At 41.5% G+C, this 20,885-nt stretch overlaps 1 protein-coding gene across 5 annotated transcripts in view; it reads left to right on the top strand.

The window, feature by feature from the left end:
• Positions 1-20,885, top strand: part of stab1 (stabilin 1) — a 161,778-nt gene that overhangs the window by 83,129 nt on the left and 57,764 nt on the right. For 4 of the 5 annotated variants that reach the window (XM_079682469.1, XM_079682470.1, XM_079682471.1 and 1 more), the window contains 10 exons: positions 62-208; positions 546-602; positions 853-1,015; positions 5,122-5,271; positions 9,703-9,807; positions 10,892-11,008; positions 12,575-12,707; positions 12,832-12,889; positions 13,461-13,605; positions 16,949-17,082. In XM_079682469.1, the coding sequence (XP_079538595.1) occupies positions 62-208; positions 546-602; positions 853-1,015; positions 5,122-5,271; positions 9,703-9,807; positions 10,892-11,008; positions 12,575-12,707; positions 12,832-12,889; positions 13,461-13,605; positions 16,949-17,082 (1,209 nt within the window). Of the gene's footprint in view, positions 1-61; positions 209-545; positions 603-852; positions 1,016-5,121; positions 5,272-9,702; positions 9,808-10,891; positions 11,009-12,574; positions 12,708-12,831; positions 12,890-13,460; positions 13,606-16,948; positions 17,083-17,693; positions 18,447-20,885 lie in introns of those variants that run through there. The other variant, XM_079682473.1, reaches the window with a different exon arrangement.

Below are 20,885 nucleotides of genomic sequence, written 5' to 3'. Positions count from 1 at the left end.
GCGTTTTCTGGGTCTGTGTTGGACTGTTTTTAAAAGTTATTGTTGTTGTGTGTGTGTTCAGGGGGCAGTGTGGATGAATGGGAATGCAGCCAGGGTAGTGGAGCGCTACCTGAACTTCAAAGAGGGCTTGGCCTACGGCATCGACCAGCTACTGGAACCACCGGGTCTGGGAGCGCTCTGCGACAGCCTGAACAACAGAACCACCTTTGTTAGTTTGGATAACTCTTTAACTACAATGCTTCTTCTGCTTTAAAACTAACAATACAAATGTTAATACTTCAGTATTGAAATAATTACCAATACTTAAACATTTATTATGAAATAAAATAGAGAGAATGTTGCATGACAAACGTGCAAGTAATGCAGGAGAAGTTAACTATATACAAGTAGAATAGATTAAGATGAGCTAAAATAAAAATGCTGTACAATGAAATAAAATACTGCTTATTGTTTTAATAGATACATTTGTGAGATACAAACAGATGAATGCCTCTGTCCTTGTTTTGGAAGTTGTACTGAACCCTTTTTTGTTTGAAATGTCTCAGGGGCGCTGTGGACGCTGCCTCTTCCCTCCAGCCTGCCCATTCAACTACCCCGACACGGTAAGAAATGCTAGAAATTCCGAACCCAAGTAAAAAAACTAAGAAATTGCATCCCTGTATCTAGCATTTTAAATATTTGCTCTGTTGAAAGTGAATGTACTGGGATTCTTGCTGTTTTAATTGTGTACCCTTATGTTTGATTGCACTTAGTGTAAGTCAATTTGCAATACTTAAATGACATGTAATGTAATGTTCTCTTCTATAATACATAAGCTCTGTCGAGATAAATGTTGATCCTGTCTTCCTCCAGGGAAAAAGGGAGCGTTGTACAACCATGAGAACCTCAAGGTTAAGATCCCAACCTTGGTTTACCCTGGACGATCCTTTCAGTCGCATGGGCTGTAAGAGAGTATGTCAGGTTTCTTCGTGGGTCCCAAAGTGCTGCAAAAACCACTACAGCCGAGACTGCCAAGGTAGGAAGACACATTGGGAGGATGCTCCTGTAGTGAGGCATTTATGTTATTCAGCCGACAGAAGTCTGCATATAATCTTGTGCACTCTTAACGCTACAGTATTTACTCCTATTCCCCCTTTTCACACCAACGCGGTTCCTGTTCTAGCGTACTTGCGCAGAGCCCGACTGGTGCTGCCGCGGCTGTGTCACGATGTCACTGTTTACGTCGCTGATTTTCTCCCCAACGGCGCTCACAACAACAACAATGGGGGACTGCGTCGGGTCGATGATCGTGTTGCTTTTAATCATACGAAGCCAGATTAAATTAAAGAACTACTTCTCAACCCTTATACTTTTATCCAGAGTGCCGTGGTTCATTGTTTATTAATGTGGTTCGGTGGCATATACCGACCACTGCAGTGCTGGCCGCTGTTTGGCATCACAACGCTGTTATGAAAGTTTCTCTGGTATAAAATGGTTGATGTTAGCATAGCAACTGAAGCTAAACTGACCACTTGCTATTGCTATCCTATTGTGGCTTAAGCCGTTTTCTACGGGCACATTTTACCGGCGTATTTTTTATTATGATTCTACTTGTGATAGTCGGACATGACAACCTGTGCAGCCCATGAATTGATTCCATCTGATAGCTGCTATAATACAAAAAAAAACGTCTGCCTGATCAATGACAGTGAACGGATGGTCAAAGTAAGGTACAAATACACAGTCACACTAAGCCTGGTTAGTGTTGCCTGACTTTATAGAGTGTTTTTTTTATAAGTGTGTGGTTGCATTCTAGTCACTTTGCTCAGTGCTACTGCTTGTTACAACTTTTATTTGCCGTACTCGCCATAAACTGTTATTGCTCAGGTTGATCCCGCCCCTGCCACCACCTCCGACATAAGCGTGACGTATGCGGTTCTTGCTTCTAGACCAATTTTTTTTTGGAGCTTGGTAAGAACCGGTTTTCGGGGAAAAGAGCCGGTGTGCGAGATTAACTTTTTTTTTTATTAACTGGTTTACAGCAGGCAGATGTAGGGGGCGTGGCCTTCGACTAAAATACACATGTCGATCGCTTCTTCTGTCGTTTACATAAAGCTTTTGGTATATTTGGCTCCATTGGAAGACTTTGATGCACATTCAGTACCAGTGTGTGAGGTTGTGGTTAAGATGGCGATATCCGGACGCGTACAGCGAGGACTACAAAAGAGACAAACGAGGTGACTGGGGATGTCTGTTCAAAACATTGCGAGCTCGAATAAATCATTTAAACCAGCTGTTGTTGCCAGACTTATTACTGAATATCATTCTTAATGTGATACCAAGTCCATCTGAGACCTGTGTATACCTTCAGACAGCCTCCAAGTGAAGCGTAGCCTACGTTGTTTACAATTTGAAAGCAGCGTTCATTTAAAACAAATGAATAACGACTCTATATAATCACATAAGAATAAAACACAGAGGACTGAGCCTCTCTTTTCCTCCCCCTCTTCTGAGAGCCCAGCAGCTGATCTCCTTCTCCTGCAGGGCGTCAAACGCGTCATATTACGTCACATAGGGGATCAACAGCCAAAGGACTGTTCAAATGCATGTTAAATGTCCAGCATTCGGCGCCACTCAATGACGTAGTATACTTGAAATAGTGGCTCTGCAGCAGGTATACTCGACATTGAGAAACGGCCCTTCTCTGCCCAATCCGCGGTAGTAGTTTGTAGTTGTTTTGAGCGGTTGTGATTTAGTGAGCTGGTATTTTTTCGGTAATTTTACATTGCATTTCACCATTTGTAATCATGGTGAGCCATTGTGTTTCTGCAGATTGCACAAACTCCAGCCTGTCAGGACATCGAGTCCACAGTTTCCCTAACAGGAAAAGTACCGGAGCTAGCTTTCCTGTGTGCGTTGTGTGTGCGTTGTGCTTGGTGCATCCACCCCCTGCAGCACATCTCCAGAGGCCATGGGCTGGCATTTCCCACACAAGCACCCATCAAACAAAACGTTTATCAGGAAACCGTATTGCATCTCTCTCCCCCCCTTCGCTGCTCTCGCTCTCTCCCCCCCCTGCGCTCCTCTCTCTTTCTCCCCCCCTTCGCTCCTCTCTCTCTCCCCCCCGGTACACAGCACCGTAAGACGTAGTGTGGAGTTGCATTAGGTAACGCGAGAGCTGTTATGGATCAGTATCAACAGTCCTGCCAGTAACGTTACTACTGTATATTATCAATACTACTTTAGTTATAGCCTGATATATGATAGCTAACTTTACAATGTTGTGATGTGACCGACGTTAGCTAACATTAAATGTAGCTAACGCCGGTCACTCACCAAGACAGCTGCCCTGTTCTCCACTGGTTCTCCTCACACCACAGCCCCATTTCTCTCCGATGGCCGTTATTCCTTCTAATCCTTGGCTGCTCCTAGTCTCTTGGATACGGAGCCCCCTAGGGGACATTGAGAAGAAAAAAAAATTATTTGAAAAAAAAAATGTTTTGCGACATCTCGCAAAACCTTTGCGAGATATCGCTGTCACTACCCGATCCGTCCCCCTGCCCGATCTGTACTGCGCAGTGCGAGATGGTCCGCCATATTGGAGAACTCCGGACGGCAACCCAAAAAGGACACTTGACACATTGGCTTTTGGCAAAGCTCAAAAAGAAAACTCGAGAGAGAGATTAGTTATTGTTATTACAACGTGACTTCACTATTATTTAACAACTCTTTTTATTGGGTTCTTTTATTTGGGGTTAAGTACATTGTCAGAATAAGTGAGAAATGAATTTAACTTCTGTTAGACAGCTGTCATACTGAATAAATATTTACTGTGAATGTATGCAAAAATGTATGGCATATATGCTGCAGCACCTCTTTTCACCCTCTGTGTGAAACCAGAGCCCAGTCTGCTGTACCGCTTAGAGATGTCCCGCCCCTTAGTTTATTTTGGAAAATGCATATTGGTGCATTTTTTTTTCATTGCGCTTGTGCCGCCCCTGTCAAAATGCCGCCCTGGGCAACCCCCCCCATATCAATATCCGCCACTGCCTATGGGCTCCGCCACCATCGCCATAATAAACGTCATCATGCTGAGTTCCCTCTAGTTTAGAAGTGCAAACATGAAGTCATTCGTGGTGTTGTTTTTTATAATCTCACTTAGGCTTTTCACTTCACTAGATTGTATTTATGCTCAGAAATATTTGGTGTTGGTTATGAAAATCTTCTTTATTCATGCAGAATTCCTAATTCTTTAAAGTAATTAGTAAGCAAATATGTCTGATAAATGTAGTGAAGTTCACTATGCTTATCCAAAGCACTTTCCACAATTAAACGTTTGTCTCTGTGCTATATAATTGAACTTACCTAACCCTAACCCTGTTTCACCCCTTTTCCCTTGAACTAGTTTATGAGAGTGCATGTACACGTTGTGCCTCTCTGCGTATACTATTTACTTTCTTTCCCTTTGGAGAGTGCTATTACGTCAAGGTTAGACACGTTGGGCCTTTTCACTGTTGTCCCTCTTCACTAGTATCCCCTGTCCCCTTTTCATAATTTCCACCCTATTCTAAGGGGAAGCATTTACTCAATGTGGTGCCTTTTCATTTCAGTAACTGTCTTTGTATTTCTTCACCCCTTGCTCGTTTAATATTTTAGGAGAGTGCATTTACGCAAACACGTTGTGCCTCTCTTCCTCTGTTTCTTGCTTTTCTTTTCATACCCCAGTTTCTCAGACCTATTCTAAAGGGAGCTGACACGTTGTGCCTCTTCACTTTTACTTTCTAAGGGTCAAAGTTCATATGGCGAGGGCTCCTTTGAGCGATATGCGCCGGCCCGTGCCTTATCTTTGACTTCTAATAGAACTGCTCGGGTCTTGATAGATTGAGTGGGGAAGTTCATGAGATATATGCATGAGATATTACCTGTAATACAGTGGAATAGAAGCAACTAAAATAAAATGCAAAGAAAATAACTTGAACTTGCATTTGAACTTCATTAAAGTACCAAAGTCATCATCATTGGGTAAGCTTGTGTTTGTCAAATCAAAATGTGATCCAAAGGATTTGGCTTTAGGCCCAGGGACATTTTATATATTTTGTTTGTCCTCTCTGTTTCTTTTGACTCGTTCCTGGTGTGTTTCAGTTTGTCCAGGTGGCCTGGAGGCTCCTTGTGGTAACCATGGTGACTGCGACGATGGTATGAGTGGTTCAGGAAGATGCAAGTGTCATGAAGGTTTCATTGGAAAAGCATGCGAACTGTGTGCCGTCGGCCACTATGGCCCCAACTGCACAGGTAGACCAAAAACTGGAAACAGATTTGATTTAATATTAAAATGTATCATTACAATTGTGATTGTTCTTTCAGAATAAAGTACCAAAGTAAAGCAAAGTTTTCACAGCAAAATTATCACAAGATATTGCAGTAGTTTTTAGCATCATGTTTTAGCTTTTAAAGGTTGATAAATACATAGACTTTTCTTTCCCCTTTTTCTTTTTTATTAGCAAAGACCTAAGTTAAAATTATTCACATAGACGTTTCTCATGTTTATCTGCTATTACTTTCACCAGTGGAAATTACAAATATAAGCATCTGCGGATTGGATCATCAGTAAACATGTTTTCTATAATTGGAGGTTCTTTAAGGCGACTTAGATTTCAACAGGTGTAATTACTGACTACTGCTATGCTGTAGTGGAGGTTGCTTTGCAAGATGACCGTTGCTAAAAAGGAATAAATAACCTTTTTTCACCAATCTCTAATTATAGTTCTTGTTGTGTTCTAATGCAGTGGTTCCCAAACTTTTTGGGCCCAAGGCACACCAAAGGACAAGTAAAAATCTCAAGGCACACCTACCCTAAAATAGCCCTTATAACACGTGTTATCACTCATATCATGTAAAATATCTGTAAATGTGCATACTTATTTACTAATGGCAAATAAAATGTGACAAAGACAACTATATTACTCATTAAATATTTTTTAACACATTTTTTTTAAAATTAATTTATAAATATAAATATATATATATATATTATATATATATATATAATATATATATTATATAATTTATTAAACTTTAGCAAATTAGGCTTCATCAAAGCAGCAACACCCTCATTTAAACCAGACAGGTCACAAAATTAAAAATGAGGCAACGGAAACTCAGCAGAAACTCAGCACAGAGAACTGTCAATGCAAGGAAACATGGTCCTGAACTACAAATTATGAATATAACATTTCACCAATCAGCATTGAAACATGTGCTATTTTAAAATGTGCCTATTTACAGATTAATGGGATACATGTGCCTGTCGGGGCGCGCAGATTTTTTTAATCCTCGGTGGCACTGAAGAGAGGGCAACTCGCAAGTCCTGTTCAACAGACAGCCGTGACCTGCTGTTGTTCTTCATATAAGTCAGAGTAGAGAACGCCAGCTCACACAGGTAGGTAGTGGGAAAATGAAGTAGTTGCTCAATCGCGTGGTGGGAGATGCTTGGGTACTCCGATGCAGAAGCCAACCAAAACTGATCCAGTGGGAGCTCACTGAATTTGAGTTTCAGTGTGCGGTCCACACGGAGCTCTGCGCACTCCTCTCTCTCTTTCATGGAGAGCTTCTCTGTGGAGGATTCCTGGTGGAATGGGTCTTGGATCCAGTCATAGTCCTCGATGTCAGCCACACGTGGAAAATACTGCTCAAACCTCTCTTTTAAGGTCTGAAGGTGTTCCGCATACACAGCGCGCTCCTTAGCTGCCTGCGGCGCAGCTGATGTCAGCGGGAACATGTCCATGGAGCCCTGCTCCAAAGCCTCCTGCCACAGGAGAAGTTTGCCCATAAACCCCCGAATCTTATCTGTGGACGATAAAATGTTTTCATTCCTTCCCTGAAGCTTGGCGTTTAACTCGTTCAGATGCCCAAATATGTCTGCGAGGTAAGCCAGCCTGGCGCACCACCTCTCATCCGCGAGCTTGTCTTTATGTGGGACAGCGTTTTCACCTGAAAACTCCAAAAGCTGTTCCCGAAGCTCATAAAGACGGGATGGGACTTTCCCCCGTGACAGCCAACGTACCTCTGTGTGCAGGATCAGGCTTTGGTGGTCGGCTCCCATCTCGGCGCACAGCTGGGAGAAGAGGCGAGATTTCAGAGGCCTTGATTTTATGTAATTCACCATCTGCACGGCCTGATTCAGCACCTCAGTCAACTCCGGGGGCATGGTTTTGGCAACCAATGCCTCTCGGTGCAGAATGCAGTGGTTTGTCACGATATGTGGGTTTTGTGCCCTCACCTTAGCAATGAATCCTTTCACTCTCCCCGTCATGCTCGCCGCACCATCTGTGCAAAGACCGACGCACATATTCCAGGTCAGACTGTTCTCTTTAAAATAGTCATTAGTTACCCTGAATATTTCCTCTCCCGTGGTGTGGCTTTCCATTTCTTTGCAGAATAAAAATGTCTCTTTGATGGAGTCAGCATCAACATATCTGACGTTTGCCAGAAGTTGGGCAGCCCCACTGATGTCCGTAGATTCATCTATTTGGAGGGAAAATCTGCCGCTCGCCTGCAGTTTCTCTGCCAAATGTTCCTCAATGTCTTCGGACATGTCGTCGATTCTTCTTTTGATCGTATTATCAGACGACGGCACTTTCGATAGCTCATTTGCGGCATCTGGACCCAGCATGACACCTGCAAGTATTTTGCAAGCAGGGAGGATGAGTGTCTCCGCTATTGTGTGAGGCTTCTTCTGCTTTGCAATGAGCTCCGCTAGCATGTAACTCGCCTCCATTGCCTTATCAGACACTTTCACAGAATCCAACAAACGTCCTTGCTGCCTCTGGTTCAGATCCCGCGCTCTTCTGAAGTAGTCCAAATTACTGTGAACATGGGCGGGATGTTTGGTTTCCAAGTGCCTCTTCAGCTTGCTTGGAACCATGTTAGCATTAGCTAACTTCTCCCGACAGACGACGCACTCGGGCTGAGGATTGTTCACATCCCCGGTCCAAATGAAGCCATAAGACAGATAACTGTCATGGTACTGTCTGCTGACAGTTTTTTTCCTCTTCTCTTTCGGTGGTGGGTTGTCGGCAGTCTCTCTACACTGGTGGTTGCTGGTTTGCTCCGCACAAGAAAGCGCTCCATTTTCCCGCTTGCTTGTTTCTCAGTTTTAATATTGTCCTTCAGCCTTTGATGTGTCACAGTCTTATAAATCCCACCTGCGCAACTGCGTTAACAGCGGAATACGGGGTTCTGTGAGGATTATTTTTTAAATAATCGTTTTTAGGTATAGAGTTTGCCTCTGTATTATGAAATGTGTGCATACAAAGTACTGATATAGTAAATAAAAAAATAATTATTTTTGTGTAGTTGTATATTGCAATAATAACGTATGTTTGTCACAAAATCCCACGGCACACCTGGACTTGCCTCACGGCACACCAGTGTGCCGCGGCACACCGTTTGGGAACCACTGTTCTAATGTACCTCCTTTTCCGTCATATCCTGGTGGGTATTTAACATTTTTGTGAGATGAGCGTTAACTACAATGTAGCTTCTGAGCCTTTGCATGTAGCTATGGTGCAGCATTTCGTTTATGCAACACTTCTAGTAAACGCTACGCATGTTTTGTCAAGTTGGTGCATGTTTTCCACTCATGCTGCTTCAAGTTGGTGAAGATGTTTCTTCATTTGCGTGTGTTTTGGAACATTTGTTCCTAAATAAATGTATTATTTGTGTTTTCATATTTATATATATTTTATATTTCGTTTTTGAAACTGCAGCGCATTTCTCTGAAAGGAAATGTTTTGGGCATTTGCACTTGTAGGCCACCGTTCATAAGCCAACCATATTGTTGCATCAGGTCCATCGTGGGGATGAGCCTGCACCTCTCTCTGCAACCAGATTTGATCTCGCCTCGCTACAAAAACAACTTTTAAAAAACGTTTTCCATTTACAATCTTGGTAAAATCCACTAAGTTAGACAAAGGTGGGGGCGACTACTGAGTCCTCGACAAGAGAGCAGGCTGCTCTCATGGCATGGGTTTAATGCAAATGTAGCACTTTTGGCCACTGTAAAGGCCAATCAATATCCATGTCCTTCCCTCACCCACTGTAAGGGAGAGACGTTATATGCAGAATCAGATAGCTAAAAATGTCATGGGAACTTTAACACACTATTATTAATACAGCTTTAGGACCACAATGAACAACTTTTCTTAATCCTAAATTAAGGTGTTTGGTTTGCCTCAACCCCACCTGTCACCTCCCAAATAAAATTACTCTCACCCCCATCAGTGCTCCTGCAGTCTATCACCATAGTAACGCTCACACAGCTGGACGTGCTTCCTGCAGCTCGGCTGTTTTCCCTCAACAGGAAACAGATGCTGATCATCTTCTGTTCAGGTTTTAAAGTTTTTCTTTTGATGATCTCTTCAATGTGGATCATCACAGGAAAAAGAAGCAGGTCTGAGCTGTGGTGAACTCAAAGTGCTTTGTTGCTGCAGTGAGGAAATAAACCTGTTGATTTTCTTTCTGGCACAGTTATTCATCTTTTGATTTGATCATTGAACCAAGAAGGTTTTTTTTCGATCCAAGTGTCAAAAAGCTCCAACTGTCAACATTTTTTATGAAAAAATAAAAAGCTGTTGTTGCTTCAGGAACCCCCTGACCTCTGTGGTCTGTTGAGATTATTTGAAATGATCAGGCGGGTCGAGTCATGTCTGTCCTCTCTTTCAGCCTGCAGCTGTGGGCTGCAGGGACGCTGTGATACAGGCATTCAGGGTTCTGGACAGTGCGTCTGTAAGCCCGGCTGGAAGGGTGAACACTGCGAGATCGATATAGGTGAGTTTCCTTAAAAATGTGAGGACTTTTATGCCACTAAATAAAGTGAGCAAAGGATGCTTAAAGATAAGTCTTCTCAGATTTTGTTAGTATCAAAATTACCATGAAAAAACGAAACCAAGAATATGTTAGTCTGTCTCTGAATAATTTTCAGGACTTCCAAAAATCTTCAATTGACAACTTCTTCAATACTTTAAATACAATTATCTATACTTATATTTATTCAAATACAAGTGTAACTCCCACGTCGTATCTCACAACGTTTTTTTGTTAGAAACCCACCAAAAATAAACCTTTTTTAAGTTTTAGGTGTAGTGCAACTTGTTTTTGACACTCTATATTTCTTTCAACACGTATTTGGGAAATTCTTACACAAATTAACTACCATACATTTTTCAAAATGTGACAGCATCTCACACACAGGTGGCGTCACATCAAAGTTATACATTCTTTAAGGTGTACCTCCCCATATTTCATCTTTTATATTTAAGTTAAATCAGCCAACTCGCTTTATTGTACTGTATGTGTGCATTTTAATTGAGATATACATGCATTTAAATATTTCCCTTATTAATATTAATCTTTAGGAGTAAGATGTGAATATTTTCTATATTCAGGTGTTACTTATTATTTAGGTGCATTGCTTTTTTGTACGAATTTCCCTCAGATTGTATTGATATAGCCCAATATCACAAATTAAACATTTGTCTCAGGGGGCTTTTCAGTTTGTACAGCATACAGCAACCTTTGTCATTAGACCCTTGCAGCACACAAGGATAAACTCTCAAATAATTCTTAAAATGAATGGGGTGGAAACCTCAGAGAGACCAGGGTTAGGGTTAACTCCCAGGATGGACAGATGTGAAATACATGTTGTCGTGTGTTCAAATTAAAAGAAAAAATTAAATGACAACAAAGACAATCTAAATGATAAAAGGTTTCGGTGAATGTATCTAAAAATGAATATCAAGGAGGATGTCAAAAAATCTTCCAGAATCTGCCACAAAAATATTACCATTGGCATCAGGCAGGACCACGCAGGTATACTTTCTAATTTCCTTCTCTGATTCATTTCTGTGTCAAGGCTCCATCCCAGAAGAGTGCCTGCAGTGCCCCGCGCAGGCCGACTGTGTGCCAGGTGTTGGTTGTCAGTGTAAACCCGGGTTTCAGGGGAACGGCACCTTCTGCGATCCAGAGCCACGTGAGTGTACTGCAGCTGGACAGACGATTTTTACAGCCAGCTTTTTGTCAGCGTGATGACAGTATTTGTAGTGGCAAAAAAATAAGATGTATCAATCTAACAAGAGCATGGTGATGGTGTCATATGTTGTGTTCTTTTATTCCATGAAAGACAAACAACTTCTAAGTTCAACTATTTATTAAAAGAGCAACATATACACCACTATTTCCGGAAAAAGCCTTGAACCTCGTGCACACATACATTTTATTATTCAGGGCGTTGCCCGTACATTTATGATTGGTTGAGACTAGAAGGGGAGGACCGTGGTTAAGACTTTGGCCTCCCTGGTTGGTGCACAGACATAGTCCAAGTCTCATGGCAACACAACCTCCAATCAGCATTCGGCCGGCCTGTAAAGGTCCCCTCGTTACTCTAGTCACGCTATCCTACGTAATTTGTTTTGTTGAAGCTGCTTGTAACAGATAGCAGGAATCATCCATTATACTGGTTCCCCGTTATGCGTAGGCGTTGAGCACACACACACTGTTCAAGGCCAGGGCGATCTCCTGTTTTCAATAACTCTACAGTATCTGCATCCTAGTATTTGCAACATTTCTAATGCAAGCTAAAACTTTCTTCTATGACTATTCACTTCGTTTCGTATCCAACCCATCAGAACCTGGGATTGGTGATTGTGTCTATTTATTCCATAGTCATAGCAACATCTCCTGAGCATATAATGTAATAATAAGAATCAACCTTGTAATGTTATATACAAATAGACCCCAGATATATAATACAGATTACAAATATTTTTGAAGCCTCAAAAGAAACTGAAAACAGAGCTCTGACCTTCAAGACTTAATAACAACAAACATGTCTTCATTGATGGCTGAAGACTTACTGCAGGATGTTAAATCACCGTGACCCAGCCGTGACTCAAATAGCTTCAGTCTTTTTTCATTATCAGATGGAAGATATCTGTATTTATGGAGTTACAGTGATGACTTTACATTCACCTTGTATCAACATTGTACTTTAGCTTTATTATACACAGTACATTTTAGGGGGAAAGGGTGACTGGTCAAGCTCACATAATCTTTAGGTGCTAACGGACAAATGTACTCCTCCCCCCCAACCAGATTGTTTTCCAGTATTCCTTAAAGCCTACTACTAGCAACACATGCGCAACAAATCTTTTTACAATTGAAACTCGAAATGATGTAGTCACTTGACAAATGACAAGGTAGACATGTAAACCATACTTTGGTGTTTTCACCTTGGCACTTAAGATTGACTTAAACTTGATTTTTTATTTTTCTTTGTACAAAATAAATGACAAACAGGAAGATCGTGGGAGGAAATGTATCCGAATATATTTAATGAAAATATCTAAACCTATATACATGTACAGGTTTTCTGTTTCCTTCATAATTAGGAAATGTAAAAAAAATATATATATTATTTTTAATTGTGTACCTGATTGATGTATGCTCTCAATATAATAATGAGAGGTCTGCGTAAATATCAAGATCATTTATTCTGATGAATCCACATTTTGAGCAGAGTTTTTAAATCACTCCTCAGCTCCTGGCCTCTGCGCTGAGTACAACGGAGGCTGTCACCAGAACGCCGACTGTAACCAGACCGGGCTGATTGTTAACTGCACCTGCACCAGCGGTTACCAGGGAGACGGCTACTCATGTGAGCCCATCAACAGGTGGGCGTGGCCATAATTTCTTCTAATAAAATGCCTGTTTCTCTTCTTCTTTACCAAAGGAGACTTTGTATACTCTGACACAGTTGGATAAGGGAAATCAGGCGGATGTCTGTTTGTATTTCAGATGTATTGAAGAGAACGGAGGCTGCAGTGACTTTGCCTCCTGCAAGTTCACTGGTCCAGTGAGTTAATTTTCTTTTTCCCAACACACAAAACTGTATTGATCTTCCTGCCCCAACCTGCCCTGATCTGAACAAATAAATGGCCCTAAACACTTGGCGTGTCCTGTAATAGTAAAATATCTGACAATTAAATCAAAGGAACAAATGTCACTGTCAAAAATATGGTGATGAAACAAAGGATTACTTCTATTTGCCTGTATGGGGGGCACAAATGTCAACTTTTACATAGAATTGCTGTTTTTTCCCCTAGAAAAAACATAATTTATAGCCTTTTTTGATAAAACAATAACCATTTAAATAATACTGTTTTTGAATCATCTCTGTTGTGTATGTGATTAAATTGCCATGTCCATTCCAAATCTACGTGTTCAGTATCTTGGTTTATTCTCAGAAAGGCTAAATAACAACAGCAATAAGACAACAAAAGAAAAAATCAGACTTAACCATGTAATCTTAGTCGACTAAACAGGTTTCTTAATATACCTTATATGATAAAATATATTAAATAGTTGGAATTAATATGAGCACATATGTTGGTTTAACCTGCTGACTAGTAATCTGGTTCCTCCAGAACGAGCGTCAGTGCGAGTGCCTGCCGGGCTACGTGGGTAATGGAGTCCAGTGTCTGGAGAAGATGGTGTCCCCTGTTGACCGCTGCCTGGAAGACAATGGAGACTGCGACCCCGTGGCCACCTGCAAGGACCTGCATTACCATGGTAACACATCTTTACTGAGATCAAAATTATTACTACTGTTGTGACACATCTTTACTGATTGCTATTACAATGATTAATACCACACCCTTACTGACTATTACAAAGATTACTACCATGGTAACAAATCCTTACAGAATATTATTACAATAGTAACATCTGTAACAATCTGTCTTAACTTATGTTAGCATGCCAAAAAAATCGCATTGCTTTTTTTTGCAATGGTTTATAATGCCTTTTCTTTACGACGGTAACACATCTATACTGTTTATTATTAAAATGTATTTATTTATGCCTTTATTCCACACAACTATTATTACGATGGTAACAAAGCTAGGCTTAGTTTTATTATAACTTGTTATTTATCTGTTATAAATAAAGATAATTTACATTTAATAATACAACAATAATGTTAGCATTTAGTAAAACTCTGTAAGCACTTTAATACCATTGTAACACATCCCCAATGCCTTTATCCCTTGATACCATCCTCACTGACCTCAATAACCATAGTTACACATCAGTAACGCTGATTTTGTTACACGTCCATAACACTGTAACACCAAATTGTTGTGTTACCATGGCAATGGTAAATTAACCAGTAGCTGTAATAATGCCTCCACTGAGAATCATGTTGGCTCCATAGTCTTAATCCATTGCAGTTGCCATGGTAACCGCTTATTCTACAGCAGCTGACCTTTAATTAGCTCGTTAGGGCTGTGAGCTTGTAAGGGCTTGTTAGGGTCATGAGCTTGTTACAGCTTGTTAAACATAAGCTCGTTATTACCCCAACACGATTCTTACTGGTGCTCATTAATCAGGGTGTGGTTATGATACTGCATTTACAACTAGATACATATGGCAGTTTTGTGGTAAACATTAGCTAGCTTTTTAACACAAAGCTTACTGATAGCCAATCACGGATGAGGATTTTCCTTGGCTCTGGTATGGCCCTTTGAATAACTTTATTCCCTTATTTTTTTTAAACAGTTTTTATTTTGTTATGGTATATAAAAACCTATACACACATAGTGACAGACAATGTAAAGTACCAATAATTACATAAAAAACGAAGAATTTGTTCATAAATAAAAATGAGGGAAATAAAATAGAATCCTAAGAAGGCTATAGCACGTTTATACATAAATCAAACAAAATAAAATATTACAAATATACATTTCCAGTTCCCCTACTTTCCCTGTGTTATGCATTCAAAGGATGGAAAACCGGTGAACCGGCGACAGGGTCATGGGCGGCCAAGACTCATTAATGCGCGTGGAGAGTGAAGTTTGGCTTGTGTGGTCCGATCCAACAGAAGAGCTACTGTAGCTCAAATGCTGAAACAGTTCATGCTGGTTCTGTTAGAAAGGTGCCGGAACACACAGTGCATCGCAGTTTGTTGCGTATGGAGCTGCGTAGCTGCAGACCGGTCAGGGTGCCCATGCTAACCCTGTCCACTGCCAAAAGCGCCTCGAATGGGCAAGTGAGCATCAGAACGCTCGTGAACGGTTAGCACCGGTGTTATGCCTTGTTGTGCATGCCCACTGCACCTTGCGGGAGCGCGCACAGTTTAAAGCAAAAACTCCCAGACATTTCAATGATTTGTACGGCAAAGTTAGGTTTGGAAACAATATCATTGCATTTTTGGCGGGCATGCATAACACGGCATAACACCGGAGCCCCGCTGCGGGGAAGCTTTGGCGCTTTTCCGAGTTTGTTCTAATCTGTCAAAATGACGGACTGCTTTCAGATTTTTCAATGTGGTGGTCAATGTAAAGCTGTAACCAGATGAGTGATTACAGCGCCCCGTATCATTTTACACACATTTGCATCATACAGATGCAGGACTTACACACGTCTGATATCTAACCGACAGGTCCGCACGCACTCTCCAGCCGAAACTCTTAAGGCCCTGACACACTAGGCAGTCACCAGAGAACTCGCCGACGCTGACGCCGACTGTTGCGTCGGCGTGTTCTCCTGCGTCTTGGCCATGTGTCGCACTGGAACACACCGCAAAGACTTCAGCCGAGCACGAACGAACTGCGCATGCGTGAGTGGCAATAACTCTCCTTACCAGCAGGCGGCGGGAGTGTGTATTCGTCATTCAAAAGAGGCAACAACCGAAAGACAGAGAAGAAGAACAGACTACGTGATATAAACAAACATAAAATAGTGTGTGCGTTCCATTTTCATTCTCGTCCATCGAAAACATGCTTTGTGCGGTACTGGCGCTATCAGCCATTGGAGTGTTGCTTGTGGAAGACATTCTCAAGCAACCGTTTCGCTTCTCATGCACTGATTCGCTAGCTGAACAGCCAATCAGACTGATTTCTTTGTTCAAATGCCTGTGGCGTGTCACGGCCGACGGTGCGGGACACACCAAATTGAGTTTGGGCGACAGGGCACGCTTCGTCGTCCGACTAACGAAAACGGACGATTTTGGTCTGGTGTGTCAGGGCCTTTATAAGCCTTCATTCACAAACTAAATCAGGAGACCTTTAACGTTTTACGTCCGATTCGCTCCTTTTTTCCTCTCTGTACACAGCTCCAGTTTGGGCATTGGCCTGTCATCAGATTTTATTTGTTGTTGTTGCTGTAGCGGAAGTTTAGTACAATTATTTTTTATTAAATACTCCAAATCTCCACCCTCCATAATTGCACTTGCTTCAGTTGCTTGCTATTTTCTAACGGTGGTGAGAGTGGTGCAGTGACACTATCTATCTTCTATCGATTAGATTTATGATTCGAAAATTATAAAAGTAGAGTAGACATGTGGATATTATCCGGCTGCATCTAACAGGTTCGTTTTCCACTGACCTTATTTCAAACTATTTTCCAAAATCCTATGGAGAAATCACATTGATTTTTTGTCAAGGGAACCAATGCGCAGCTTACTTCTGGGTTTTAGGACGCGTCACTGCACCACTATAACACACATGCATCAACTTCACAGCGGGTGGAACTTGTCATAAAGTCCGCGAAAATAAAGCCCACGCATTTAGAGGGAAGATATGATTGGTCAATTTTACTGTCATTTGACATTACTCTCTTGTTGAGTTACTATAGCGGGCCCTCTGTGAATTCATAGCAGGACCACCAATCAGCTCCTGTCTTCACAGTAACTTGCAGTTTTCAAATATTATTTTTTAGAATATCTTAGTCCTGTTACGTACACAGCTATGTAGGGCCTTTGTTATCAGGTGTACTCTGATATTGGAAGACTTCATTCAGTATTTCCCCAACAATGTGCTTGATGTTTTCTTTTTCATTTATTTTTCACAAGTAGAGAATTTAAAAAAAAATCTGAGGTAAAGATAAAGGCAGCATGGCTATTGTTTTCCAGCGAACACAGCCGGAGTGTTCCACCTGCGCTCTCCAGACGGGAAGTACAAGATGAACTTCAGTCAGGCCGACGCCGCATGCAGGGCCGAGGGAGCCGTGCTGGCCAGCTTCAAACAGCTGGGAGACGCACAGCAGGTAAACCCACCTACTAAAGGGGTTTCCATGGAGACACCAGGCCCATCAATACACCTAAGTATAAATGATATTCATTCTAGAAAAGAAAGTATGTTTACTCAAATATTAACTTGGTTGGATCGGGTGAAAACATTATAATAACTCTTTTTATGAGACTTAATTCATTTTTATGACTTTTGCTCAAACAGAATAATAATAATAATCAAGTAGATGAAATAAATGCAAATTGCTCATAAAAGACATTTCTAGGGTTTGAGATATCCTGGCCTGAAAAAGTCCAAAACTAACTGGCATTTACTGCATAGACAACCATTTCTCTGGGTGTATACCTAATGGCTTTGCTTCACAAAACTTTCTCAAAATGATTCTACCGTTGAGCAAACACAGTGAAATCATGTTCCACTCTCCTAAAAACATTTACAAAAAGACATTTGTATTTTAAAAAAAACATTTTACATAGAGCATTTTTTGTTCGCATTAGCCATTTATGAACATTTTGGAATTAATGGTATTTAGTTTTGCCTCTTAAGCTTGCTATTTCCCAGTCTGTTTTATTTATATCTTCTTGAATATCTATTTGTCATATCTGCCTTTATATGATTCCTTTTCAGAAAACACAAATGTCCCATTGAAGAAGGCCGTCGGCCAAAGAAATCACTCTGATTGGCTGTTCAGCTTAGCGAATCAGTGCATGAGAAGCGAAAAGGAAGTGAGGGACCCAAACAAACGATTAAGAAGGCAAATCTGAGATTTCATTTAACTCGAGCTCCCGACACAGGTTCGGGAAAGCCCCATGAGCTTCTCGCTGTAGAGTGAAAATGGAACGCACACGCTATTTGTTGTTTGTTTATATCACGCAGTCTGTTCTTCTTCTCTCGCTTATCACGCAGTCTGTCTTCCGCATGGATGTATAATAAGAACTTGATACAGCGTCGGAGACGGGGTCTCGTTTTTTCCTATGAGAGCTGCTCATTGGCGCATGAGGACAAAATGGCCCAACTTTTGAGAGAGCGAAACGTCACAGATTACCCATCATGCCTGGCTGTCAGAGCAGAAGAACTTGTATGTGCAACACAGTCTCACTCCCTGATAGTCCAATAGCGACGCTTGGTCAGGGTCCTTTGGCGTGCAGTTGTGACGCGCCGAGTCTCCTTCAGCTTCATAAACGAACGCAAAGAGCTTTCAACTGATTACAATGTATTCCCATCTGCGGCGGTATTTGACGCTCAGGGAAGCACCGCATCGGTCCATGTCTGCGGCAGTTAAAAGCAATGTGAGCGTCCATTCCCATTGGATAACGGAGAATTTTACACCCGGAAGTAAGTATTCTCCTTACTGTTGATTGATTTTACAGTGATATCTCCAGGAAACAGTGTCTGAGGTCATCTTAACATTTAATAAACTATGAATGTTTTATATCCATGTAACGGGAAGAAACTCATCTAACTGATCATTTTTATTTATTCTTCAAAAAAACAACCACAATGCTAACGCTGAGCCTCTGAATTAGCAACGAGCGATAATGCTAACAGATTACTGCACCGAAACTCACTCATAAAACCTTATTATTTATCCTTTCTGCACATCCAACCCATCGATCTGATCGTGAGATGACACAGAATCGATGGGTACATACATTATCACTATATGATAAGAACTTGCGACTTTATAAACAAAAACAGTCATCAAAACATGTGGCGCTAGATAGCTAAAAACGCTAACATGGCTTACCTGTGTCATTGTCTGGTCAAAAGTGTTCTTCAATGGCATTAAAATGATAAAAACACTGCTGAAGTTAATCCATAGGTTAATCCAATGTGTCTGTGTCCATTTGAAATGATTTCTGATAATCCATCAGCAATAAACCTGCTTTTCTGTTTCCAGATGTCAGAGCGAGAGATAGGTTCACTCTGATGCAAACCAGCATGCACAAAGCCCCCTCGTTTTTTTTACCGTGTGTGTGTGTGTGTGGGGAAATTCCCCTTCGATTCTATTGGCTCTAACGGTCAGAAAGAGATGTCAATCACCAAAATCGACAAATGGGTTCCAGAGAAACGGTAAAACCCCTATTTCCACCCAAATGACCTCAGAGGTGGAGTTTTTTTTGCTTAACCTCTCTAAAAAAGTAAAATGTCACTTGTTTTGCATCAATCCTGATACAGGGTACTTATTATATGTTGTACTTTCTATTCCTAAAGCGTTTAGTCTACCTTACCATCATCCAAGGGTAGTTTTCACTATAAGTAAAAAAGAATATTTGGACGTACACTATAATTTACATTTTTTTTACTATGTTCAATCTGAATTTTCTTTAAAATAAAAAATATCTATATTGATTCTGACTCTTCTACATCAAACTCACAGGTTTATCATTACTTTGAGAAAAAAGATTATTAATTTAACCCTTTTATAAGGGAAGATATGGTCATCTGTTCTGGGAATGTCATTTTCGAGCCTGAGACCTGAAAAACAGGCTTAGGACTAAACTGGTTAAGGAGAGATAGTCACTATTGTGATGCCAAGTTTCACTAAGACATACAAAGTCAATGTTATTATCTCCAACAAATTCATTTAAAACAAGTGATTTGTTTGTGAGAGACTGTATGTTTAGGGAGGCGAGTTTGACAGGCTTCAGCAGTTGGGAGGGGAGTGTGTGTTTTTTGAGGAAGCAGTGATGTCTATTAGTGGCATGAGCGGTGATGACGCAGTTGAGACGCGCCGGCGCGTCCTGCAGTCCACAGTGAAGGAATGGCGCTCCCAGAGTAAACAAACCAGCGTCCGGAACCTCTGTGGATATAGCGTGGGCGTTGGACAGGGCCATGGACTTTATTGTCATACGAATATCGTGAAGGGTCCGTGGTGGTAGTATATTCCGTTTTTGATGCCGTGGCCAGTCGAGCACCGAAGGCTAGCAGGTTGTTGGTGACTGAGCTAGCTAGGTGGCTAGCAGCACACCGATAGGCAGCGGTCCCGGCGAGCGAGGGCATGTCGCACCAGGACAGCAAGACAGCAGGGCAAGGCTGTCAGGCTGTCGCCAAAGATGCAGGCACTGGTGCTTTAGCCGAAGCAGAAGGAAATCGGCAGTGGCTAAAGATCCAGCGATGTCACCGGAGTTGTAGCAGGACGCCGAAGGACGAGTGGAGTTAGCAGTAGATGGCTAACTGCCATGGGCGTTGCAGCCATTATGGGTGGGACAAGTCTCCCCACCTTTTAAAATGATTAGTTTAGACCCCCCCACTTTTACTATGCGGAAAGTCAGTGAATCGGTCTATCCGCTCGCAACTCGTTGTAGTGCGCTGTGTCAGTGCTTCATTATCAAATCCATTCCACTTGCTTATTGTGAGGAAGCCCAAATCAATGAAATTCCATACCATGTTTTCACTGCTACTTTGTACCAAGGCAGATTCTCAGAGCCATACACATGAGCCGTACACATGGTGCGTTTTTTGTGTAGCTGTGTCTTTAGTTGTAAAATGATGCGCTAACAGTTCACGAGTGTGCTCCACTAGCACCCGGATATAAGGCGCTGTTATTGAAGAGGTGGAGGGAGAGTCCTCTCCTGTCAGACTGAGAGGCTGATAACTACAGCTCAGTGAGGTAAAGGACTCTCTGAGGGTTTAGATAGTTCACTTTAGTCTAAGTCAGTGGTTCTCAACCTGTGGTACGCCAGCTCCTGCTAGTGGTACGTGGAGGAATCTGACATATAAAAATTAAAAAATGTTTTAAAAAAGTTTTTTTTTTTTAAATGTATTTATTTTTATTCAAAGGTGGGGCAGGTAATTTTGGAGAAACCAGCTCGAGTG

This window comes from Notothenia rossii (assembly GCF_949606895.1).
Source record: "Notothenia rossii genome assembly, chromosome: 5".
NCBI classification, from domain to species: domain Eukaryota; kingdom Metazoa; phylum Chordata; class Actinopteri; order Perciformes; family Nototheniidae; genus Notothenia; species Notothenia rossii.
The sequence above is the reverse complement of the archived record's forward strand: the minus strand, read 5'-3'. Positions and strand labels throughout refer to the sequence as shown.